The sequence below is a fragment of the Carica papaya genome, chromosome 6, assembly GCF_054855325.1.
Source record: "Carica papaya isolate Zhongbai chromosome 6, ASM5485532v1, whole genome shotgun sequence".
NCBI lineage: Eukaryota > Viridiplantae > Streptophyta > Magnoliopsida > Brassicales > Caricaceae > Carica > Carica papaya.
Window position 1 is genome coordinate 26,474,310 of NC_142314.1, and position 26,540 is coordinate 26,500,849.

The window sequence follows — 26,540 nt, forward strand, 5'->3', positions numbered from 1 at the left end:
ATTCAAGTATTAGTTAAACAACAGAAAGAATAAAAGACACATTTAAATACACAATTCTGATCTCCATTTTATGACAATTTATAGTGATTTTGATCTCTTTACTATATTATTGTTGGATCCAACAATTCGAGCACACCCATTACCTATTTAAGGGTTTTTTTTGTTAGTTGAAGCCCAAATTACACGCCCTCCAAACATGTTTTGTGAAAGTAGACTACATACCACTATAATTTTGTAGCCCATCATATAACTAAATAGGTTATTGTACATAAATATGAAAGTTTAATCATCTGCAAGATTTATATATAATGAATGTAGATTTTAACTATAAATAAAGGTTATTGACCATAAATATGAAGGTTTAGCAACATATATTTTGCCAAACATAAAGGTGGCTAAATCATATAAACTAACCCTATCAATTTTTGAAGTTTTTTTGCCAGCATGAATTATTTTCCTAAGGAGTTCAAATCTACATCAGACAAAAATTATTATTTTTTAAATAGAAACATACAGATTTAGCAGTACAATAATAGCTTACTGAAAACCAATACAATTTATAGAATCAAATCTAATTCATACCGTTGATAAAAATGTAATATGACATTAATATTTCATCAATTGTACAAAATAATTTTTCATTTAAATAATTGAGCCTTTGGGTATTACTTCAAGTCTTCTTAAGTCTTCTCCTTAATTGAATGATCAATATGTGTTCACGATAACCAATTACCATCATCAAATTTATATATAGGCTACAGTAGGCAACCAAAATAAAAGAAACACATTACCTGCAGCCATGAACCAATATTGCCGGCTGCTCCAAACTTTATTGACACTAACAACTTCCGTCAGAATTGGAGACATGGGAGTATCAGTTAAAGAACATTTATACAATAACAGACTCAATACATCACCCTTAGTGCCATGGGAGATCAACCTTTCATGGCCACCTTAATGATAAAATCCCTCACAAAAAGTGGCAAATGATACATAATACCCATTATTGTGGAATATTGACCAGATGCAAACCAAGCAGGGTGTTTTTTCTTTAGTACTGCTGTTACAGTATTGTCTGCAAACACATCTGTAGGAGTGGGCTTGGATCTTTGTGAAAAATATGCTCTCTCCTGGATTGCCGCTTCGAAGGGCTTGTATAACTTCAACTCAGGCATCTGGTTGAAGCTGGCAATGGAACTTGTTCCTAGATTTGACCTAATAGCTCCAGGGACAACATTAATGACATCAATCCCAAAATGTCGGAGTTCCAATCTGCATATAACAAGGTCGCAATGAGCTTTATACTGTTCCTGACTGAAATTAGAACCTAAACAAATAAACTTCAAGCTGGAAAACAAACAAAGTGATCTAGTTCCCTGCAGCTATCATTTCATTTCAAATTATACTTCTAAACAAGGGTAAATACCAGAAAAGATGTTATAATGATTTCTGATACTTGTTTCAGAATTCAGTAAAAGAAAAAACTGTTAAATAACCCCCCATTGGACCTACATTAGAATGCTCTCTATTGATTTAACTCAATGAGGCAGAATCCAGCATTTCCAATAATATTATAACTTATGCTTAATACGTCAGAGGACAAAGCCATCCCACTAGAGGGATTCAAGAAAATTCTTCAAAGCAATAACAGAAGAGCAAATGTGTCAAATTCTATGGAACCTCATGGTATCAGTCAGGGCATGAAGAGCAGCTTTTGAGGCAGTATAGACACCAGCCCATGGTCCAGGTGCCAGAGCGGCAACACTTCCAACATTCACAACCTTTCCCTTTTTCCTAGATGCCATGTGAGGGACAACAGCTTGAATCATCCTCAAAGAACCTGTACATATGAAACCTCATAATTAAAGGAGTAATAGGAAGCCAAAGCTTTTTAAAAAAAAAATATTTATGCATTGGATCAATTTGAACTATCTATATCAAGAAAACAGGTAGTGGTTCTGCTGTCAACTTTGAGTCAAAATGGAATAAAACGAAAAAATGGCAACTTAAATGAACATCTTTGCTAAAGCGAAAAGATCCTCACAGTAGCTGTCAAGCAAATGTCTTATTTCGATATTAGGACAAACAGATATATCATAATCAAATGAGATACCAGATTCATGATAGAAAAAAACAGATTCATGATAGAAAGAAACAATCTCCTGGCCATGATTTGTTTTCAAGGTGCCTGCATCGCTGTGAGAACAGTAAGAAAAATGTTTCGGCAGTAAGCGGCAGATTGTTAGATGCAAATTTCTTAGTCTTCTAACTTACTTTTAGATTCCATAAAACTAGGTAGGCCATATTTTGCCTTTAGAGCAAGAAAGTTGAAGCTGACCCAGATTCAGGAACTGGTGAAAATAATGAGAAATTATAAGTTCAGGTAAGATAATTTCATGAAAGGACAAAACTCTTGTGGTGAAAATTTTCCATTTTATTTGGGAATGAAGTAATAAGTTTGTCATGGATACTGCCGCTGACAAGCGAAGAAGTTAATGCAGGAATAGTTTATTCCCACATGATTCACAGGAAAGGAAGTCGCAGCAAGATAACGCAGGATTGTGGCAGGTCTAGAAACATTTAGGATGATTTATTCTGAAAATCTTATCTAGGATGATTAGTGAAACAGGGTCTAGAAATCTCAGTAATCCAATAGAGATAGAAGTATAATAGCTTCCCATAACAATGCTTATTATGATTAATAAAAGTATTGGCTAGTAAACCTAAAAATTAAGAGGTTCAGTCTAAGATTTGAAATTCTCTTAAGGAGACTCATCATAAGCCGCCTAGGCTGAAATTTAGCAACCAGGTTTCTAGCTTGCTTACCAACTTCAAGGTTGAGAGTCCCTTGATTCAATCCCAGCCACAGGACCATGACAAACTACCATCAAGGTACTTCATGGAGGATCTCAAGACCTTTCAAGAGGAGTTTGAACTCTTCCTAAAACAATACCAGGAGGAGGATCAAACATGCACAGAGAAACAACAAGAGACCAAGGTACAGATTTGAGAATCTTTCCTGAGAATTGTCAGCAGCCAAGGTTAGAAACAACTGATTCCACGGGCAGTTCACAGGACAGAGACGAGGGGCCAGCTGAGCAGGGGAAGGAGCAGACAGTGGCAGAATGGTCCCTAAATTTGCCAAACTTCACTTAGAGCACTCTGATGCGACTGTCTGCTGAAGTGGTACTAGAATTTTTTCCAGCATCAGAAAACAATAGAGAAAGATAAGGTGGGGCCAGCTGTTGCCATAGATAAAAAAAATATTTAATTTATACAGTCTATATATTTTATATTTTTGCATAATTAGATTATATAACTGTACCCAAAGAGATATCAGTTTAATCATTGTAAATTACTGAAAATTAGTCTTTGAACTTTTGCACATTCACTTATTTATTCAATTAAAGAGGGGCAGAAAATCAATCAAATCATTCAATCAAAATTCTTCTAAATCAAAAGTTATCATGGTATCAGAGCCCTGATCATAAAGTTTTATGATTTTTTTTGTTCTTGGTGTTATTAGAGTTTTAGCTACCTGCATATTGCAAGTCTTCATCTGTGTGATTTTTCTTCAAAGCAATTTTTTACTTCTTTTGGTTGAGATTGCAGACCAAGTTTGAGTGGAGAGGAAACTCCCATATTGTAGTAATCATTCAGGTATATTGAATTGCTGATCTCTCTAAATTTGAGTTAATTTGAATTATTTTATATAATGGAAATATTTGATGATAAATATAAATTTTGTGTTAAATTAACGGAAAAGAGTTATTTAACATGAGAATTTCAATTTTGATTATCTATCACTAGAAAAGAATTATGGGAACACCTTGATGGCGTTGATCCAGTGCCAAAGATACTACTAATTTGGAGCAATGGAATATCAAGGAGGCTAGGGTGATGTCTTAGATCATTGGGGCATGTGAATCTCAATAGATTCTTAATTTACGTCCCTACAAGACTACACAGACAATGTGGGAGTATTTGAAGAAATTGTACAATCAAATAAATTCAGCCAGGAGATTTCAATTGGAGTGTAATATTGCAAATTATACTTAGGGGAGTCTATTTATTAAGGAATATTTTTCTAGTTTTTAAAATTTTCAGATATAATTTATGCAGATATGTTTAAAGATTCTCTAACTGATGTTTTAACTGTTCATAACATCAGCAAGCATGATCAATTTTTAGTGAAGCTAAAATTAGATTTGAAAAGGATTGTTCTAATCTAATAAATTGTCACCACCCTCCCTCCTTGGATATGTGTTTCAGTTCTTTAATTCGTGAAAAACATCTTCTTACACAAACCACTCTTGAACAAAATAAGATTGCTAGAACACATGTTCTTTTCAGCTTAAGGAAAAGGCAAGGGAAGAAATATGAGCAAGGCTCAATGTTTTAGTTGCAAAAATTATAAGCATATTATTGTAAACTGTACTGAGAAATTTTGCAATTATTACAAAAAGCAATGACATATTATCAAAAAATATTCAATTTGCCCTCGAAATCGCAAGACCACTGCTTTTCAAGCAATTATTGGTAGCTCTTCAAATTATCAGACTCAGACTAGACCCTCGGTTACATCAGCAATCAATCAAAATATTGTTCTTACTCCGAAAAAGGTGCAACAAATGATAGTTTCAGTCTTATCAGTCCTGATAATTTAAAGTAATGGTAATTCTTTATCTAAAACTTGGCTTGCTGATTCTGTTGCATCAAATCACATAACTAATTTAGCTAATTTGCTGAAAAATGTTTGTCTATATCACGGTGATTCTGTTGCATCAAATCACATAACTAATTTAGCTAATTTGCTGAAAAATGTTTGTCTATATCATGGTTCAGAACTTATTGCAAATGGAAACAATCTGTCCATTATTGCGGTGGGTGATATTATTCCAATTTTTAACAATGTCTATCTATCACCTGGACTTTTTGATAATCTTCTTTCAATTGGTTAGTTAGTTGGTATTAACTATGATGTATATTTCTCTTGTGATGATTGTTGTGTGCAGGATTAGGTATCGAGGATGGTGATCGTGAAGGGGCCTAAAGTTGGACTCTTGTTTCTTCTGTATATTTCCACTTCTAATAATATTTCCTTAGTTTGTTTTACTGTCATTAATAATAGTGAAGTGTGGCACAAACGTTTAAGACACCTCAATTTGATTGTAATATCTTATTTGTTGAATTCTGGATTATTAGGCAGTAAATATCAATTTTCTGGTCTTTCTTTTGATTGTACAACTTGTAAATTGAGTAGTAAAATTCTTCCATTTTCCATTGTTGATAGTCTTGTAGATAAATACTTTGAAATTATTTATAGTGATCTATGGAGAATCACACCTCTAATTTCTCATGCACATTATAAGTATTTTGTGATATTTATTGATGACCATAGTTAGTTTACTTAAATTTATTTTATTTGTTCCAAATCTGAGGTCATTTCAACAAATTACATTTGTTGAAATTTAATTTTCTACTGCTATTAAAATTTTTCAATCTGATTCTAGTAGAAAATACATGTTTAATATATTTCATCAATTTCTAAATGAAAAAGGTATCTTCTCATAACATTCTCGTCAACATACATCTCAACAAAATGGTGTGGCGAAGCAAAAGAATCCTCACCTCTTAGAAGTTACTTGCACATTGTTACTTGAATCTTCTGTCCCACCTTAGTTTTGGGTAGAATCTTTATCTACAGCAACTTATCTTATTAATAGACTACCTTCTCAATTTCTAAACTTCGACTCTCCTTATTTTCGTCTCTATCAACAACATCCTCACTATGGCCATCTACATACATTTGGCTGTGTTTGTTTCGTTCACTTGTCCCCTCATGAACACCATAAACTTTCTGTTCAATCTGTCAAATATGCAATTTTCAAATACAGTACAAATCACAAAAGTTTTTTTACTATGGTTCTTTTAAGAAGCTGCATGTTTCTCATAATGTCATTTTCTTTAAAAATTAATTTTTCTTTCCTACTCGTGATCAATCATTCCCTAATATAGCTATTTTTCTTAATTTTGATTATTTTTCTTCTTCTCCTAATCAGTTCAAGCATGGATATGTGTATGAACGACGTTCTTCGCAGTTGCTCCTTCCTAATCCAGATCCACTATCAGATCCTATACCATCACCCTTGAGACACTCCACTAGAGTCTCTTGTCCTCCTAATTGGCATGACTCCTATCATACATCAATTAGTGCTGCTTTATTTTCTATTATGGTTCCATCTTCTTACTCACAAGCAATTACGCATGAGTGTTGGCAACAAGCAATGCACGAGGAACTTTAGCCTCTTCAAGATAACCATACCTAGGACATTGTTCCATGTCCACCTACAGTCGAACCTATTAGATGTAAGTAGATTTACTCACTCAAGCTTCGCTTTAATGGGACTCTTGAGCGTTATAAGGATATGTCAGTTGCCCTTGGTAATCAACATGAGTATGGGGTGAACTATAAGGAGATATATGCTCCTGTGGCTAAAATGACTACTGTGCAGATAATTCTTGTCATTGCTACTTCACAGAGTTGGCTACTCAAACAAATGGATGTCAATAATGCTTTTCTACATGGTAATCTCAAAGAGGATATCTATATCACACCTCCTCTTGGTTTGTTCTGTAACGGCCCCGGAAATTTAAAATGGAATGTATATTAAAAATATCAAATGCGGAAGTGAAATCAAAATTCGATTAACATCCCTTACACTAAAACCAAAAACGTGCTCACAAAATATAAAAGATCAAACTACCTAAAGGAGAAACTTGAAAGTAAAAGCTACGAATATGACTATGGAGTCTTTAGACGTCCCCTTTGTCGTCCTCCTGCGGAACCGGCTCGGGAACGATGTCTTCCTGATCTGAAATGATTAAATAAGGAATGAGCTACACTAACCCAGTAAAGACATCACGATATCTCACCGTCACGGAGGTAAAAGTGGGTAGAAAACACAAAAAGACCAATGGAGCATAATTTATAACAAATTCTTTTATCAATAATAAATTCTTCACCATCCACTTACCTCGATGGAATCCATACAACAGTATACGAAAGCAATAATATTATCATCATCATGAAATCATATATGAACTGTACAACATAATACTTATCAAGCCTTTTGTAATTCAATCGTTACACAACATATTTTTTCTCTTTTACCAGCCCACTAGTATCCATGGGGATCCATAGGGGTCCCGCTACCCGTTAACCCTTAACATTTGAAATCAGATTCCAGGGCCGTCCCCATACCCCGTCCGGTATGGGCGCCAAAACACATAAGATCTCCATACCCCGTCCGGTATGGGAGACCACAATCCCGGTAGGGTTCCCTACGGACCCGGTCCGTCCACCATCTCCCAGGATATCTAGTCAGGCTGACCACGTTATACAATTACCCATTTACATAATCTTTCATTCTCTTTTTCCTCAGTCAGCATCATCAATCCACATACAAACAAGAAAACGGTAATTTATGCCAAACAGACAACATACAGCATCAATATCCCGGTCATTCAATCCATAATCAATAAAACAGTAAAATATGCACACGAAACTATAAAATGAAAACATCAAATCTCATACTGCATTTAAAACTGTAAAACAGGCCAAATAACAGTTAACCGACAACCGCACTAGACTCGGGCTCCATTAGCGACCTTAAGCAATTTCACACATTCGTTGATTCATGAAATACCATTTTATCATTTATTGAACTTTAATACCGTGATAGGAAATAGGGTGAGGGGTCCTTACTCGTTTCGGGGTCCTTACTCGTTTCGGTACTCTCGGGTGCGGCGGCTCTCCGGTGAAGTTCGTATTTTGCTGATTCGGCTCCGATCAACCTGTAGAGAAAAGAATGGTGATTACGGTGATATAAAAATTGCATTAAACGGAGGCCGGGAAGGGCCTCATCGGAGGCAAAAATCGAGGAGGGGCGCGGTGGCGCCGCTGGGTTTCAGCCGTGTTTTCCGGCTGTTTGGCCGGGATTTTAGCTCCGATTTGGCCACAGGGGAAATCAGCATGGAAAAACGAGTCGGGGGTATGAAATTTACCTCGATCGGCAGCCGGCTTCTGGTTCGTCTTCTCCGGCGAGGGCAAGCGGCTAGGGTTTTGTGGTCTGGTGTGGGGGTCTTATTTATACCCTTTTGCCTTTTGATCTTAGCCGTCCATTTTGATTTAATCTGGGCCGTCCGTTTTTGATTGAATCTGGGCCGTCCGTGCGATTTCATTTGGGCCGTCCGTACGCACGCTTGATCTGGGCCGTCCGATCGCGCGTACGCAGATCGCCAACGTGGCCCGTCCCCGATCGATGTGGTTTTGCCACGTGGCAGGTCCTGGTTGGTCGGGACTGCTGACGTGGCCCGCTTTTTTTTTTTTTTTTTTTTTCCTTCTTCAATTTCCCGGGCGCTACAACTCTCCCCCCCTTAAAGAAATTTGGTCCCCAAATTTGCCTCGTTACTCTTGATCGAACAGATGGGGATATTGGGCCCTAATTTCTGATTCCAGTTCCCAAGTGGCCTCCCTAAGCGTGTGGTTCTGCCACACGACTTTTACAAATGATATTTCCCGGTTGCGGAGTATTTTGCTCTCTCGGTCCGTGATACCGACCGGTACTTCTTCATAAGACAAATCCTTTTGGAGTGGGAGCGGTTCATGAGCCAAGACATGAGAAGGGTTCGGGTTGTACTTACGTAGCATAGATACGTGAAACACATTATGAACTCGGGAGAGCTCCGGAAGCAGTGCAAGTCTGTAGGCAGTGGTACCAATCTTGTCTAAGATTTCAAAGGGTCCAATATATCTGGGGCTTAGTTTTCCCCTCCTGCCGAACCAACTAATTCCCTTGAAGGGGGTGACCTTAAGAAACACCCGGTCGCCTTTCTCAAAAGCTAGGTCTCTCTTCCGGGTATCAGCATAACTCTTCTGCCTACTCTGAGCTGTCTGAATGTTCTTCTTGATTTTAACTATCTTGGAGGTGGTCTCTTCTACCAAATCCGAGCCAAACAATCTTCTATCACCCACTTCCTCCCAACAAATCGGTGACCTGCAAAGACGCCCGTATAGCGCCTCGTATGGGGCCATGCCGATGCTTGCTTGGTAGCTGTTGTTGTAGGCAAACTCTATCAGTGGTAGATAGTCGTCCCAATGGCCCCCAGAGTCAAGGACACAAGTTCGGATCATATCCTCAAGCATACGAATTGTACTCTCTGATTGTCCATCAGTTTGGGGGTGGAAGGCTGTACTAAGAGACAGCTTTGTTCCCATAGCTTGCTGGAAACTATTCCAAAACCGAGAAGTGAATCTGGGATTCCTGTCGGATACCACTGTTACTGGGACTCCATGCAGTCTGACTATTTCCCGGATATACATTCTTGTCAACTTGTCCAAAGAATCAGTCATTCTGATGGCTAGGAAGTGGGAAGACTTAGTGAGTCGGTCAATAATTACCCATATAGCATCATGTCCCGATCGTGCCTTGGGTAGTCCCGACACGAAATCCATGGTGATGTGTTCCCACTTCCATTCTGGAATCAGTAAAGGCTGAAGTAACCCACCTGGGCGTTGATGTTCTGCTTTGACCTGCTGACATACCAAGCACTTAGATACAAAGTCGGCTATATCTCTCTTCATCCCATTCCACCAAAACCGAGGTCGCATAGTTTGGTACATTTTTGTACTTCCTGGATGCATGGCAAACCTTGAACTATGGGACTCTGTCATGATGTCTTTTTTTAACTCACTGTCGTCCGGGACACACACTCTGTCCTCGAAGCGAATCAATCCGTCGGCAGAGATCTGAAATTCTGAGCTCACTCCTTGTTCTAGCATCCTTCTTGCGGGTTACTAGGGCGGGGTCGACCGACTGGGCTTCATTTATTCTTTGGATTAACTCGGGTTGGGCTGCTAGGTGGCCCAAACATGTGACTCTCTTCAGATCTCGCAGGCGAACCTGCTGCGTAGCCCCAATGGACCTGCATTCTGAAACCATCAGATGGGCTAGGGTGCCTGCACTTTTCCTGCTGAGGGCATCGGCCACTACGTTGCCCTTACCTGGATGGTATAGGATGTCACAATCATAGTCCTTGAGGAGTTCCATCCACCTTCTCTGACGCATGTTGAGATCCTTCTGAGTGAAGATGTGCTTCAAACTCTTATGATCGGTGTAGATCTGAAAGGTCTCTCCATACAAATAATGGCGCCAGGTTTTCAAGGCGTGTATGATTGCGGCAAGCTCCAAGTCATGGGTAGGATAGTTCTTCTCATGATTCTTTAGCTGTCTAGACCCATATGCTATAACCTTTCCATGCTGCATCAGGACACAACCCAGACCCAGATAGGAGGCATCACTATAAACTGTGTACCCTCCTGATCCACTCGGTAGAGCCAGCACTGGTGCAGTAGTCAGTCGCTTCTTCAACTCTGAAAAACTCCTTTCGCAGTTCTCATTCCATTCAAACTTTGCATTCTTCTTTGTGAGTCGGGTTAGAGGAGCTGCTAGACTAGAGAACCCTTCGACAAACCGGCGGTAATAACCTGCCATCCCTAGAAAACTGCGAATTTTCTTAACTGTTGTCAGCCTTTCCCAACCAAGTACCGCTTCAACCTTTTCGGGGTTCACTGACACCCCTTCCTTCGATATAACATGTCCTAGGAAGGCGGTTTGCTCGAACCAAAATCCACACTTGCTCAACTTTGTATACAACTTCTTTTCCCTGAGTACCTGTAGGACTTGGGCAAGATGATGGCATGTTCTTCTCTACTTTTTGAGTAAACTAAGATATCATCGATGAACACGATGACAAATTGATCCAAGAACTCTCTGAAGATCCTGTTCATTAGATCCATAAAGATGGTCGGGGCGTTGGTTAGCCCAAACGGCATAACCAGGAACTCATAGTGTCCATGCCTGGTTCGGAATGCCGTCTTGGGGATGTCTTCTGCTCTTACCTTTACCTGATGGTAACCTGATCGTAGATCTATTTTAGAAAAGACCTGTGCACCCTGCAACTGATCGAAATGGTCATCAATCCGGGGAAGAGGGTATTTGTTCTTAATTGTTACCTTGTTTATCCTTCTGTAATCAATGCACAGTTTCAACGTTCCATCTCCAGTAAGTGTTGTCTGATCTCCGGGCGGAGACCCCACTGGAATTTCCTGGCCTTTCGGCCCTCATCCACCAATGTCTCCGGGGCATGTCGGCCCAGCTCCAGGAACTTACGGGCATACTCCGACACTGTCATGTTTCCCTGGACCAATTGAGCAAACTCCATTTTCTTTAGGTGTTGGATGTGTTTAGGGAAATACTCCGCATGGAAGACCGCTAGGAACTGCTCCCAAGTAGCTGGTGTAGGCAGGGTGGCCCGCTTGAGCTCCCACCAGTGTACTGCTTCCCCTACCAGCATGTAGGAGGCAATGGCAGCCCTCTGCTCAGGAACTACTCCCAAGGTCTCGAAAGCTCTCTCAGTCTCTGCCAGCCAGTATTGGGCCTTTTCAAAAGAGGATCCCCCTGCAAAAGTAGAAGGGTTCAGTCTTCCGTACCTCTATGAAGCCGGGGTCGATCAAGGAAGGAGCGGGGTCCCGAGGTAGAGGGACTGGGGCCGGCTGAGGGTGAACTGGGGGACCCTGTGGTGGCACCTGCTGATGTGGTGGGGGTACTGGAATGTGCTGTGGCGGCGCCTGCTGGTACCTTGGCTGTGGTACCGGGTCGTACCGCGGCTGTGGTGCCGGGTGGTACTGTGGAGGAACAAGCTCCTGCCGGGGTGGCTCGGGATCAGCCTGCTGTAGCGGGGGCTCAACCTGCGCTAGCGGAGGAGGTCCGGGTAACTCCCTTCTCTCCTCTTGCCTTTGCTGGGCAGCTACGAGAGCCTCCACCATCTCAAATAGTCTGTCTAAATCCTCCCGAAGCGAATTATCTTGGGCCGCTCGGTTTAGTGGGGGCCTTCCTCTCCTCATTCCCGTGTACTTGCATTCACAAGAAATGATTGAGTAACGATATATCGGTGAGTATTACTCTAAGGCACTATTGTGTAAGGGATGGATCCGAGGAAATGCGGCTCTGATACCAACTGTAACGGCCCCGAAAATTTAAAATGGAATCTATACTAAAAATATCAAATGCGGAAGCGAAGTCAAAATTCGATTAACATCCCTTACACTAAAACCAAAAACGTGCTCACAAAATATAAAAGATCAAACTACCTAAAGGAGAAACTTGAAAGTAAAAGCTACGAATATGACTATGGAGTCTTTAGGCGTCCCCTTCGTCGTCCTCCTGCGGAACCGGCTCGGGAACAATGTCTTCCTGATCTGAAATGATTAAATAAGGAATGAGCTACACTATCCCAGTAAAGACATCACGATATCTCACCGTCACGGAGGTAAAAGTGGGTAGAAAACACAAAAAGACCAATGGAGCATAATTTACAACAAATTCTTTTATCAATAATAAATTCTTCACCATCTACTTACCTCGATGGAATCCATACAACAGTATACGAAAGCAATAACATTATCATCATCATGAAATCATATATGAACTGTATAACATAATACTTATCAAGCCTTTTGTAATTCAATCGTTACACAACATATTTTTCCTCTTTTACCAGCCCACTAGTATCCATGGGGATCCATAGGGGTCCAGCTACCCGTTAACCCTTAACACTTGAAATCATATTTCAGGGCCGTCGCCATACCCCGTCCGGTATGGGCGCTAAAACTATAAACCTCATTACCCCGTCCGGTATGAGGGTGAAACGGGCCGTCCCCATACCCCGTCCGGTATGGGCGCCAAAACACATAAGATCTTCATACCCCGTCCGGTATGGGAGACCACAATCCTGGTAGAGTTCTCTACGAACCCGGTCCGTCCACCATCTCCCAGGATATCTAGTCAGGCTGACCACGTTATACAATTACCCATTTACATAATCTTTCATTCTCTTTTTCCTCAGTCAGCATCATCAATCCACATACAAACAAGCAAAATGGTAATTTATGCCAAACAGACAACATACAGCATCAATATCCCGGTCATTCAATCCATAATCAATAAAACAGTAAAATATGCACACGAAACTATAAAATGAAAACATCAAACCTCATACTGCATTTAAAACTGTAAAACAGACCAAATAACAGTTAACCGACAACCACACTAGACTCGGGCTCCATTAGCGACCTTAAGCAATTTTACACATTAGTTGATTCATGAAATACCATTTTATCATTTATTGAACTTTAATACCGTGATAGGAAATAGGATGAGGGGTCCTTACTCGTTTCGGGGTCCGAACACGGCTTCACAGTGCGCCCACAGGCTGTTCCTAATTTTTCCTGAATTTTTTTTCCTGGGAACTGAAACGCACTACTGGTACCTGCACGTGGCAGGTCCTGGTTGGCCGGGACTGCTGACTGGGTCTGCTGACGTGGCTGCTGACATGGCCCCCTTTTTTTTTTTCCTTCTTCAATTTCCCGGGCGCTACATGTTCTCTTCATCTACTTTTAAAATTTGTAAGTTGAGTCACTCATTGTATGATTTAAAACAAACTTTCTTTGCATGCTTTGAGAAGTTTTGATTTACCTTACTTCAATTTAAGTTTGTCCAAAGTCAATATAACTGTTCTTTATTCTTGCATAAAACTTCTATTGGAATTGTGTTTCTACTGGTTTATGTTGATTATATTGTTATAACAGGAACAGATTCTTTATTGATTACTCAACTTTAGCATCATCTTCGTGATTCATTTCATATGAAGGATCTTGGCCAACTTACATATTTTTTACGATTAGAAGTTCACTCTAACTCTTCTCGTAGATTCCTACTTCAGCATAAATATGTTCAAAACTTAATTTCTTTGGATAGTCTTCAGGATTCTTCATCAATTGATACCCTTCTGAAAATGAATGTTAAGTACTATAAAGAAGAGGGAGAACTACTTTTGATCCATCTTTGTATCGAAAATAAGTGGGGAGCTTAAACTACTTGACTATTACTAGACTTGATATCTCCTTTATTGTGCAACAAGTTAGTCAATTTCTGCACTCTCTGCGACATCTTCATTTGTCTGCAGTTTGTCGCATCATCAAATATCTTCGTGGTTCTCTATGTCGAGGTTTATTCTTTCCTGCTAGATCTTCTATACAACTTAGTACTTTTAGCAACACGGATTAGGTTACTTGTCCAAATATTCGTCAATCTGTCACAAGTTAGTGTATATTTCTTGTAGATATTTTGATATTATGGAAGAGCAAGAAATAAGATTGGATCTCTAAATCTTTCACCGAATTTGAGTATCGTGCCATGTCTACTGCATGCTCTGAAATTACTTGGTTTAGAAGGTTATTGACTAAGCTCAGGTTCCTTCAATCTGCTCCTACTCCTCTTCGTGCAGATAATATATGTGCTATTCAGATTGCTACTAATCCAGTTTACAATAAACGTATTAAACACATTGAAGTGGATTGCCATTACATTCGAGAGAATATCCATAATTATGTTATTTCTCTTTCACATGTTTTCACAACTTTGTAAATTACTAATGTATTTACTAAGTCACTTACTCGACAATGTCATCAATTTCTAGTAGACAAATTGATAAAAGCATTTAATGTATACAGCATGTGTATTTTATATTAAAAAGCATTTAAAACTGTATATTTTATATCTTTCCATAATTAGATTATATAGTTGTAGTAAGAGAGATATCAACCTTAATCATTATAAATTATTGAAAATTAATCTTTTGACTTTTGTACATTTATCTATTTATTCGATGAAAGAATGACAAAAAATCGATCAAGTCATTCAATCAAAATTCTTTTAAATCAAGAGTTATCACCAGTACCATTCCGCTTAGAGAAAGATGCTAATTTTGGTTCCACAAATTGGAAACAAACTCTCTAGAGATGATATGGGATGAATCTAGAAAACATTGCAAACTTCATTAACAACCACCGGGATACAGCAGGAAGTTAAGCAAACGGGTGAAATTGCAGTAATATGTGTCCATGACAGAGTACCAAATGAGAATCGGGCAGCTCTCAGCCTAAGCTTTAGCACTAAATCGACACAAGAGGTTTAGATTTTTATCAACGATTTCAGAACCATAATACAGTCAAAGTTGAGTTATAACACCAATAGCACTTGACGACAACAATGAATTACATTCTCCGTCAAACTATTTTGACTTGAGTTCGGGGATGACAAGGAGCACCATGATTCATCTGAGCTAGAGATGGAATTAAAGAATTGGTAATCTCAATCCACATAATCATGGGTCTTCGGCATCTTAGAAAATGCATGTGCAAGCTACATTACAAGGCTACCTTTATTAATCTTGATAGACTTAGAAAGCATGCACTACTTCATCAATGAAGTATTGGTCACGAAGTTAGCTCTAGTCATGGAACCCCAAGATGCTTCATATCACGGTGGCTAATTGGCATGTTCAAAGCCTCAGTATATGCAAGAATGTTTAGGTGACACTGAACGCAATTCCTTGTTCTTGGATTTAATATATTACCCATGAGTGGTTTTAGAGTGATTTCATAGCAATGGAGATGTCATTCCACCATCACGGAAGGGTTATTTACCTCCAAGGTATCCATCAAGCTAGAATCAGCAAGAGTGCCAAGATAATCGATGTCATGGCCTAAACCCCATGGGCCAACTTCACAAGTCTGTTGATAGAATTTGAACTACTTTTTGATGAGTTGAATGGCCTACCTCCCCAAAAAGCATACAATCACCCAACTATTGACCACGTATTCTAAAGCCTTATTGGTACCCCTATCTCCAAGAAGATGAGATTGAGAAACACATAGCAAAGATTTTGGAGAAGGAACTATAAGGCCAAGCCATTCTCCATTTCCTTCCTGGGTCTTCCTAGCCAAAGAAGTGGATGGAACATGGTGATTTCTTGTGCATTATCATTCTCTGAATAGTAATAAAATCAAAAGATAAGTTATTGACTTAAATGGCTCTTGATACCTTTAAGAGATAATACTTAACTTGGTCCAAAAGTTGAAAAAGCTTACTAGTTGAAAGACATTGGTCAGTAAGCATATAAAAATTGTCTATAGCCATCTTTCAAGCTTTTTACCACATGATACCATAACATCACTAACTTGACATTCTTTTTTCCTTCCACCAATCAAATTAGAAGACTTTTGATTTTTGGAGAAAAAATAATACTTTTATTTTTCACCAATTACGTTATTATACTTAGAATATTTATAAAATTCTTATCTTACTGATAGAAAAATTTTTATTCTACTAAATTTCTAATTATATGAGATTATTATTCTCATAAAATTCTAATTACATACTATCAAATAATTAAATAATAAACTAAAATAATTAAATAATAAATTATGATAGCTAACAACCCTCTTAAGTTTATGTGAGAATATCACAAATGCTCAACTTGCAAACCAAGTTCTGAAGAGTCATCCTTCTAATCAGTACCCAAAGATGTCCAAAAAATGATACAAACTGAAACCAAATTTGTTAAGTAGCAGTTTAGCTCAGTTCGGCTCGACTCAAAAATAGCTCGGGTTTGGCTCAAAAACAGTTTGGGTCCAGCTCAAAGTTGGCTAAAAATAACTTGGACTCGGCTAAAAACGGCTCAAGCTCAACTTAAAAATGGCTCGAATTCGGCTCAAACTCGGCTTGGTCCAGAAGCGACACGATTTGGACAGCAGCTCAAGTCGACTTGGACTAGACACGGCTCGGCTTAGTCTACTCAGGCAGATCTGCGCGAAGTGTAGATCACGACCAAAAAAGCTTCTTGTTTGTGTGTGGATTTGTGGCAGAAGAAGAAGGTCGGCAATGCGAACTTGAAGTGAAGCAGATCACACAGAGTTCTTGTCCACCCCGTGTGTTGCGCAGGCTCGGCACGGTTCCTCCATCTCTGGACAAGTTTGGTTCCGCCGACCTGTTACCCAACCAGATCTGGAACGGAGGCGAAGATCAGAGTGGAGCAAGTAGCAAAACGCAGAATTAGAGCGTGACACAAAGCGATTAGGTGGAAGGCAGAACTGAAGCAGGCTGATCGGCAACCAGGAAGCTGAAGCCGGAAGGCAGAAACTGATTGGAGACTGCTGCTGGTCAGTTTTCTGGTCAGACATGGAGTACGTTAGTATTAGAAAGTGTTACATGGTATTTATGTAATTTTGTACTCTTATATGTTCTTACATTGTACGGACTATTTAAGACATCTAAAAAACCCCAAATTATTTGGGTTGTATTTTGTTGTTGTTTTCCTTAGGATGGGGTGGCACCTTATGCTGCAGTTTTGATTGGTCCAAAGATGGTGGCAAGTCACTAATTTGCCCACATAACCACCATGGGTCCAAAAGATGGTGGCTAATGAAGACAGCAACTAGAAGTTTCCAACTTATGCCACCTCCAATTGGACAAAGATAAGGGCAATCTCAAATGGCCAATTTGTCTAGTTTCTAAGATTCTATTCTTTTGACACCCTTTTTTGGTTATGAAAATATATTTTACGTAATGAGGATCCTTGTTCTTGAAATACTGCACCATTTCTTTCTTTAAATTTTTATTTCCCTCCCTTTATGCAACCCTTTGTTTTGCTTGTTTTCACCAAAATACAATTTTCTAAAGAATTTTACATGGAATTTTGCTTACTGACTTTAAATTAAATATCTGTTTCCCTTCTTTTGCTGCTGGGACTGGAAATCCTGTATCTTACATATCTATACCATTGAGTCCTTGAGTTCTATGAAATCGTGTAAAAAGAACACAATTCTTACTATTGCCATTTTCCCTGACTTGCCTTCAAAAACTTGAGGCATTATGAATTGTTTGTTACAATGAACAAAGTCAGGGAAAACCTCTAAAACTATTTCAATACCTCTTTCTCGTTTCCCGCCCTCTTTTCTCCTAACCTTTCTCTTTTCTCTTTTCCCCTCAAATCCTATTTGTACCTTAAACTTGCTTTAACAGCCCATTATCTTATTTACTAGTAATTGTATCTTATTTACTAGTAATTGACTAGTTGTGGTAGTGTTTTACACTGCTCAATCACTTAAAGAGGCAATTTTTGAAGAAATACAGAAGTACTAACAAGATTATGATGCATTCACCAGAAGAAAAAATTCACTTCCAAAAGAATGGAATTTCAACTTCAAATGGGTTTCAAGTAAAACTGAAACTATACATTATAAGTTTCATCATGCTTGAATTGTATTTCTTTAGTTCCCCCTAAAAAAGTCATCTGGAGTTAAATTTTTATTCCCTCATAGTTAAACTAACTCTACATTTTCAAATAAGTTTCACAAAAATATAAATGTTGGAAGCTGGATGTTAAGCCTGAAACCGCCCAGGTGAAGTTTAGCCCCTTTAGAGACCTCATAGATATTCTTTAACTTGACGGGAAGGATAAACAAAAATTTGAGTGCATAACCTGGATAAGCAACAAGCATATTTCCAGCATCTAAGCTATAAATTGTTTGAATGGAGTATCTTCAACCAACAAAAAAAACAAAACTTGAAACCTTGACATCACTCATCAGATTGAAAAGCTAGCAGCAACTATTATTAATAACAGAAAACTATTGTTTGAGATGAGATGATGCTCATAAACTTTTCACCCAAATTAATCCTCTCACGCCTGCTTCCCTACACAAAAGAATTGCTGGCAATGAACCATAACTGCTTAAATTTTCTGTGGTGACTTCCAACTAAAACCAAAATACAGCAATAGAAAGAATAAAAGACCAAATCATGAATCTCGTTTGGCAAATATGTTCTAGATTGTGGGTTGGAAGTTTTTGTATGGATGGGAAGAAATACTTCTCTTGAGGAAAGAAAAAGTGCAAGTGGAGAAGTGAGAGAGAGTCTTAGAGCAAGAGAGGGACTGAGAGCGAATGTTCGCAACTGTCGCCCACTGGCGACTGTCACTCTGGAAGGTCATGTTCGTCGACCTGAGAAGATTTGTGGCAGTTGAGAAGAAGACGTTTAAAGTGGTTGCAGAAGGAAGAGGTGCTAGGATCTTTGAAAATGGGAGGGGCTTCTGGAAATCCATATTCTTCCAGAAGGAGGATGTAGAGTGGTTGCTGAAGAGCTTCAGAGAGTTCATATGGGAAAAGGGGGAGGTTGTGTGGGGAACGAGCTGTCAGAACAGTTGGAGAACACTTTGGATGGCGCTTAGCAAAAACAAGAATGGGGAATTTTTGGTGTTTTCTGAAGGGAAAGAAGGACCCAAGGGAATAGTGAACAAACTGTTTCTTCCAGAGGGGGTTAAGGCGGAGGGGTGGTGGTAAATGATGGAAGCACTACACAAGGTGGTTGGAGTGAAGCTGGTCCTGCCTGATTGGGTTACAAAGAAAAAGTGCATTCCAATGATTGACGCTGGAGCTAAGACTATGGTGCCAGCTACTGTGATTCGATGCTCGGGATGTAATATCAAGCTAGAACTAAGAGTGGAGAGGAGATGCGGAGTCTCTTTCGCAGAAGTCTTGTCTTAACCAGAGCAGGGAGGGAACTCGGTAGGGCAGGAGAAGACAGGTCAAAAAGATGCAGGTCAGGTTATTTTGAATTTTGAAAATAAATCAGGAGGGGGTCACGTGAATGGAGATAGACGGGAATCTTTTAGTGGAAAAAGGAAGAGTGGGCCGAAGATAGGCAGATCATTTGGGCCGAAAGGAAGGAGGAGACTGCTATGAGCTGAAAAAAGAAAATGGGTGGACCAACCTGGGCCAAGCAAGAAGCCGGGTCGAAAACAAGTTCAAATCTAGAGACCAAAACAGGTCAAAACCGGGTCACCAAAAATTAAAACCCCAATGGACCCAGAGGAGCAACTTCTGTTTGAACCCGAAAAAGAACTTGAAAACAAAACAGAAGAATGCAAAGCTAGGGCTCAAGTGGAGAAGAAAGTCGACGAAGCAGGGGAAGAGAAGGTGAGGGAAGAGGAAGAAAGTGTGGAAAGGAGCGAAGACGGGGATGGAGTCGATCCTATGGAGGGAGATTTCACAAACGGTAACGGGGAGAATGGCAATGAGGGGAAATTGATAGTCTAGGGGACATATTGTACAGGGAGCCGAGGTTGAACCTCTATGATATAATGATAATAGATGACCCAACAGAAGAAGCCCTGGATGTGCTGCCGATTCAGTGTGATGTTCTCCAAGGAAGCCAGGACCAAATGTACTTGACAGAGGAGGGAAGCAGGATGAAATTGTACTCTGAGTGGGTTCAAAAAAATTTCCTAAAGGTCAGTAAAATGTTTGGGGTTTCTTTTCTTGGATTGGATGATAGAATACTCAATTTGATAGAGGAGATTGAAATGAGGTATATAGAGGAAGAAAAAGGCAAAAAATATATGAAAAAAAAATTAAAAAGAAGCAGGGGGAGGGGGAATCCAGAAGTTAAAAAGGCTTCAGTCGCCACTCAGTTATGAAGGGAGAAAAAGCAGTAGGAAAGGAGAGGGGGCTCTGTTTCGGGATTAAACACCATGATTGGGAAAACAATTTCTTGAAATGAGAGGGAATTAAATGATAAGAAGAAGAGGAGTGTGATTAAAGGGTGTATTAGAAGATGGAAGCCGGATGTGATTTGTCTTCAGGAAAACACAGTGGAGAAGGTGAAACAGAATATTATAAGCTGCTTATGGCAAAATAAGAAGGTGGAGTGGGTGTATATCCCGGCTGTGGGTGCGGCTGGGGCGTATTATTAATGTGGGATGGGGAAAATTTCAAATGTAAGGAGTCGGAGGTGGGTCAGTGTCCTATTTATTTGAACAGTGTGGTGGTGGAGAGCCTTGGGCGTTCACAGGGTGTATTGCAGGGGTACTAGAGAAGAAAAAGATAGGTTATGCAATGGACTTCAACATTGTAAAGTTAGATAGGGGGAGAAATGGGTGGATTGAGGAGTTTAAGAAGTTGGTGGATAAGATGGAATTGGTGGATTTGCCGCTGGTGGGGAGCAGATGGACTCAGTCTAACACAAGAGATAACTCATTTTGATCGAGAATCGATCGGTTTTTAATTTCTAATACTTTGTTAATGCAGCTTGCAGGGCTTAGTCAAAAGAGGTTGCAGCGGCCTGTTTCGAACCATTTCCCTATTTGTATTACTCTGGAAGGTATTATTTGGGGTCCAGATCTGTTCAGATTGGATAATAAATGAATTAGAATGGAAGGGCTTAGGATGTTGGTGGAAGAGGTGTGGAAGAAACATAATGTGAATGGCACAACCAGTTACATTTTTGCTTCCAAACTGAAGGCATTGAAAAATGAGATCAAGCTTTGGGTAAAGGAAGAGGGGAGCAAGGCTGACACGATTATTAAAGAGCACTTTGAGGAGCTTGCGGTATTAGATAATATGGATATGAAGGGCTTGCCTAGTGAGAATGGGAAGGAAAGGAGAGTTAACCTTAAAAGAGATATAGCTATATCTTGGAGACAAAAAGCAAGAGAGAAATGGCTTAAAAAGGTGGATAGATATACCAAGTATTTTCACTATTTGGCTAATTATAGGAGAAAAAATAACTACCTAGAAGAGATGTGGATTAATAGGAAGAGGGTCAGAGGTAATATTGATTTGAGCCAGAAGACTATGGCTTTTTTCCAGCACCTATACAGGGAAGATGGGGGCCAAAGACCTCGGCTGGATGATCTTTCTTTCAAACAGATCAGTGTTGACAGTAACGTGGGACTGGAAGTTCCTTTTTCGAAAGAGGAGATTCTAAATTGCTTGAAGGAATGTAATGGGGATAAGACTCTGGGTCCTTATGCGTTTCATATGAGATTTTATCAGGAATTCTAGGATGTGATTAAAGATGAGGTGATGACCGTATTTTAGGATTTTCATAGAACAAGCTCCTTTCTTCAATCAATCAATTCTACTTTCTTGGTGATTATCCCAAAAATCATAGGAGTCAACAATATCAAGGATTTCAAGCCGATCAGTCTTGTGAAAAGTTTTTACAAGTTGATTTCCAAAGTGTTGGCTAAAAGGATGTCTAAGGTATTAAGTGAGGTCACTGGGGAAAATCAGAATGCTTTTACGGCGGGAAGGCAAATTCTCGATGCGGTTATGGTGACCAATGAAACTGCTGATGATATAGTGGGACAGAAAAAAAAGGATATAATTTGTAAGATTGACATGGAGAAGGCCTGTGATCATGTATGTTGGAATTTTGTTATGTATATGCTTGAGAGACTTGGGTTTGGGGATAAATGGAGGAAGTCGATCACGACATGCATATCTACGACATCATTTGTTGTTTTGGTGAATGGTGGTCCATCATCTTTTTTTAGGGCTTATGGGGTTTCCGACAAGGAGATCCAATGTCGCCTCTATTATTTCTCACAGTCATGGAAGCTTTTAGTAAATTAATGGATAGGGCTGGCAAACTGAATTTGGTTAAAGGCCTCTCATTAGGGGTTGGGGACTCTATGGTGAAGGTTTCTCATCTTTTTTTTTTGCAGATGATGCCCTCATTTTCTGTTAACCGAATATATTCTCTTTGTTGCATTTGAGATGCATCCTTTTGTCTTTCCAGTTGGTTTTTGATTTGAGAATTAACATAGGGAAGACGGAATTGGTCAGAATTGGCGATAGGAGAGATGAGTTGAGTTTGGCGGAGGTTTTGGGGTGCAAGGTTACCACATTGCCCATAAAATATTTTGGACTTCCACTTGGGGCTAAATTCAAAGATATTAATACATGAAACCCATAGTGGAAATGTTTGAGAAGAGACTTGCGGGTTGGAAGAGGAACTTTTTATCTAAAAAATGGAGGCTTACTTTGATCAAAAGCACGTTGGCTAATTCTCAAATTTATTATCTTGTATTCTAACTATTCCGGCTAATGTTGCGGCTAAACTTGAGAGCATCCCATGTAGATTCTTATGAGGCAATGATGAGGAGAATAGGAAGTACCATCTAGCGAAGTGGGAAGATGTAAAGAAGTCTATTTATGGGGAGGGTCTTGGTCTAAGATCTATTATGAAGATGAATTGTGCATTTCAAGGTAAATGGTTGCGGAGGTTAGTCAATGACGAAGGAAAATTATAGAAAATGGTGGTGGAGACGAGGTGGGGGGAGAATGGGGAAGCATAAACCACACGGGGTGAATCTATGGAAGAAAAGCAGTGAGGGTGGCAGTAAGTTCCTGGAGTGTGTTGGGTGGCAAGTTAGGAGTGGGGGGGGTGCATTTGTTTTTGGCAGGATGAATGGCAGGGTGAGGGTAAATTGAAGGATAGGTTTCCGAACATTTATAACATTGCTTGTGAGAGAGATATCTTGGTGAAGAAAGAGTATGAGAGTGGTAGTTGGGGGAGAGGTTGGAATCTTCAGGTTAAAAGAAATTTGAAGGATTGGAAAGTTGAAGAATAATGCAACTTGCTTCTGTATTTAGCTGGAATCAATCTGATGGAGAATAAAGACAGCAGAATTTGGAAATTAGACAAGCAAAAGGGCTTGTCAGTGAAGTCATATTACAAATATTTATGTAAAGAGAGAGGGGATGAGCTGACAGCACCTTACAAGCAGATCTGGAAATCAAAAGCTCCCACTTGAATGTCATTTTTTGCTTGGGAAGCAGCTCGAGAAAATATCCTAACTATTGATATGCTGAAAAAGAGAGGCAACACTTTGGTAAATAGATGCTATTTATGTAAAGCTGATGAGGAAACATGTAATCATATCTTGCTCAATTGTCCAGCTGTTTACAATATTTGGATAACGATGTATGGGCTTATGGGAATGAATTGGGTTATCACAGACACTGTTAGTAAGGAAATGTGGGCTTAGCCAGGTATATGTAAAAGGAAAAAACATTTATTTTTAGTTCTGTTTACCATTTTTTAGGTAGTGTAGAAGAAAAGAAATACGAGAAGGGTATTGAAACTAACTTTATAGAAATTAGAGATAAATGAATTAATACTTTTGATTCTATTTTGTTGGGTCATGACATGAGAGATTTATAGGAGATTGTGATAGTTATTGACCACTTGATTGACATGTAATTATTTTGTATACGGGCAGTACGTCCTTGATACTTTTGTTTATAATAACATACTTCTTTTTATTTAAAAAAAAAATGAATCTTGTTTGGCAACTGAATAACAGAGAAAATGGAGATAGCAGCACAGTATTAACTAACTCAGAATCCATAATTACTACTTCAATCTGAATTCCCAAACATTGACCACTATACCTGTATATATAAAATGCTAAACTAACTAACATACTCAATTATCCCCAAAACAGAAAGCATAAGATTCCACTAAATGAACTTCTTCTAATTATCATAGCACCTAAAAAGGAGTATAGAACTAATCTGGCTGTTAATAGTGCCCTCTGGATTGCACTATGCAGTACTTGATCTTTGTTTCACTATTAGCATATAAGAATATCAAATAAGAGAGACAAACTGTCAACTTTTTGCAAAAGTAACAAATCATGGCCAAACGTCCTTCCCACCATCAAAGACAACAATATATATACATATATACATATATACATATATATATTTGCAATGAAAGGAATTTCGCAAACAGTGAAGAATCAAATATGGGCATTACCGAAAACATTGGTGTCGAAAGTGCTTTGAACAGCAGAAAGAGGAACCTCTGCAAGTGGACCAACACAATGAACCCCAGCATTATTAACCAACACATCAATACGACCAAACCTTTCGACAACATTTGACAGAACCTTATGCACACTCTGGTCTGATAAAACATCAAGTTCTTGCAGGAAAAACCTCGGATCTTGTTGCAGGTCAGCCATGGAGCTCAGCGACCTACTCGTCGCCACCACCTGGCAGTTTTTGGCTGCAAAGGCCCGTGATAACGCATGACCGATGCCTCCCTGCGAGCATCCTGTAATTAGAACCACTGATTTCTGGTCGTCTTGTTCCATGTGCTTTACAGTCATGGGTAAATGGTATGAGATTCACCCTGAAAGATCTGGAAGGAAGACTGAAAGGCAAATGGTTTGCTCAACGGCTCGGGAAAGTAAGTTTGTGGGAGAGGCTACCTCGCCATGTGGGATTTGCTTGCCGCAATAGGATTCTTCATTGAGTTATAGCAGTCACATCATTCCTTCATTGCGTAATATTATAAAATAAAATTTTGGGGTTTTTTTAACTTGTGTTCTGTATAAATTTCTTTGGGTATTGATGTGATGTATATATTTAAACAAAAATCTTATATTCATAGCTCATCTAAAATTGGAAGAAAAAAGCATTTCTTGATGGAATGAGTGAGAATAAGTATGGAAGAATTACATTTTTTTTTTTTTTTTTTTTGGTTTTTTGGATGAAGCATGAGAGTTACAGGTGAGGAACAAAGTAGAGTTAGTATAGCCTTAATATTCTGATTGGATGACTTGGATGAGAATGAGAATTTATTAATGTCAGGTATAATTGGTTATTTATATATTTATTTATATATGTATTTATATATAATTACATATATACATATATAAATTTATATATTTATGTAATAAAATATATACAATTAAAAATATAGATATATAAATATATGTTTATATATAAAAAATATATACATATAATTAAATATATATTTATATACAATATTTTGAAAAGATGAAAAATGATATAAGAAAAAGTATTAAAAAAAATTAAAGAGAAGAGTAATGTTATAAATAATAAAAAAATTAAGAGTATAAACGAAAAAAATTATCAAACTATCATAAAATTACCCAATCGATGCTTTGAAAAAATGAAAAAAATTATAATTTTGAAAACTATGATTCAACCACTAAAAAATTAAATCATGTGTTTAAAAATGCAAGCAAACAAAAAAAAAATCATGAAAAAATTATATCATCATTATTGAACCGTCATTCAAACAATACCTAAGACTTGAATATAGATAATTAGCTATTTATCATGCCTAATTTTCTTAATAATCAATTAGCTCATCTATTTATCAATTATTTCATATGATAAATACGTACTTTCCTTTTAATTAAATTAAAAAGTTATATTAAATACTAATTTATTGTAATTAAAAAAATTTAAATATAATGATTTTTTTTTTTTGTTAAGATAGCAATAATTTATTGAAATAAAATTCAACTAAATCTTTATAACTCTATAAGTACATTAATATGTAAATATTTAAATTTACTAAATCAAACATTATGAATTAATTACCAACAAATTATAATATATCAATTAGATAATAAATTCTAAATTATTAGTGAAGTTTGAATTTTAACTCCTTAATTTTCACCAAATAATTAATATATAAAAATGGTATTTGAAACAATTGAAGTTACCATTAATTTAATATTTGTCATAAAAATGTATGATTGCATAAAATAATATTCATACTATTTTTTTTTAATAAAATTATCATTTTTTTCTTAAAAAAATATATAATATGCGTAAGAGACACTCAATAATTTAATTTTAAAATAAAGAAAAGTCGAATTTTAAATAATAAATCATATAATTAAGAAACAAGAATCTAATTTAGGCAAATAAAGATTAGGAGGTGTAATAAATATTTGTAGAGACA

The 26,540-nt window shown here is 38.2% G+C and overlaps 1 protein-coding gene across 1 annotated transcript; it reads right to left on the reverse strand.

The window, feature by feature from the left end:
- Window positions 1-787: 787 nt before the first annotated feature.
- On the reverse strand, window positions 788-25,131 carry LOC110807782 (short-chain dehydrogenase ptmH-like). Its single transcript, XM_088221891.1, has 3 exons — window positions 24,573-25,131; window positions 1,681-1,840; window positions 788-1,272 (listed from the first exon to the last, which is right to left on the reverse strand). The coding sequence occupies exons 1-3, from the start codon at window positions 24,925-24,927 to the stop codon at window positions 936-938; spliced, it is 852 nt and encodes a 283-aa protein (XP_088078017.1). The 5' UTR covers window positions 24,928-25,131; the 3' UTR covers window positions 788-935.
- Window positions 25,132-26,540: the final 1,409 nt, after the last annotated feature.

Bases quoted from the DNA above. Each gene is read 5' to 3' on its own strand.
- LOC110807782 (XM_088221891.1), bottom strand. From the start codon at position 24,927: ATGACTGTAAAGCACATGGAACAAGACGACCAGAAATCAGTGGTTCTA. The intron at 1,841-24,572 runs GTAATGCCCATA...TCATATGTACAG, and splicing joins TTTCGACACCAATGTTTTCG to GTTCTTTGAGGATGATTCAA. The intron at 1,273-1,680 runs GTTCCATAGAAT...TGTTATATGCAG, and splicing joins GCCCTGACTGATACCATGAG to ATTGGAACTCCGACATTTTG.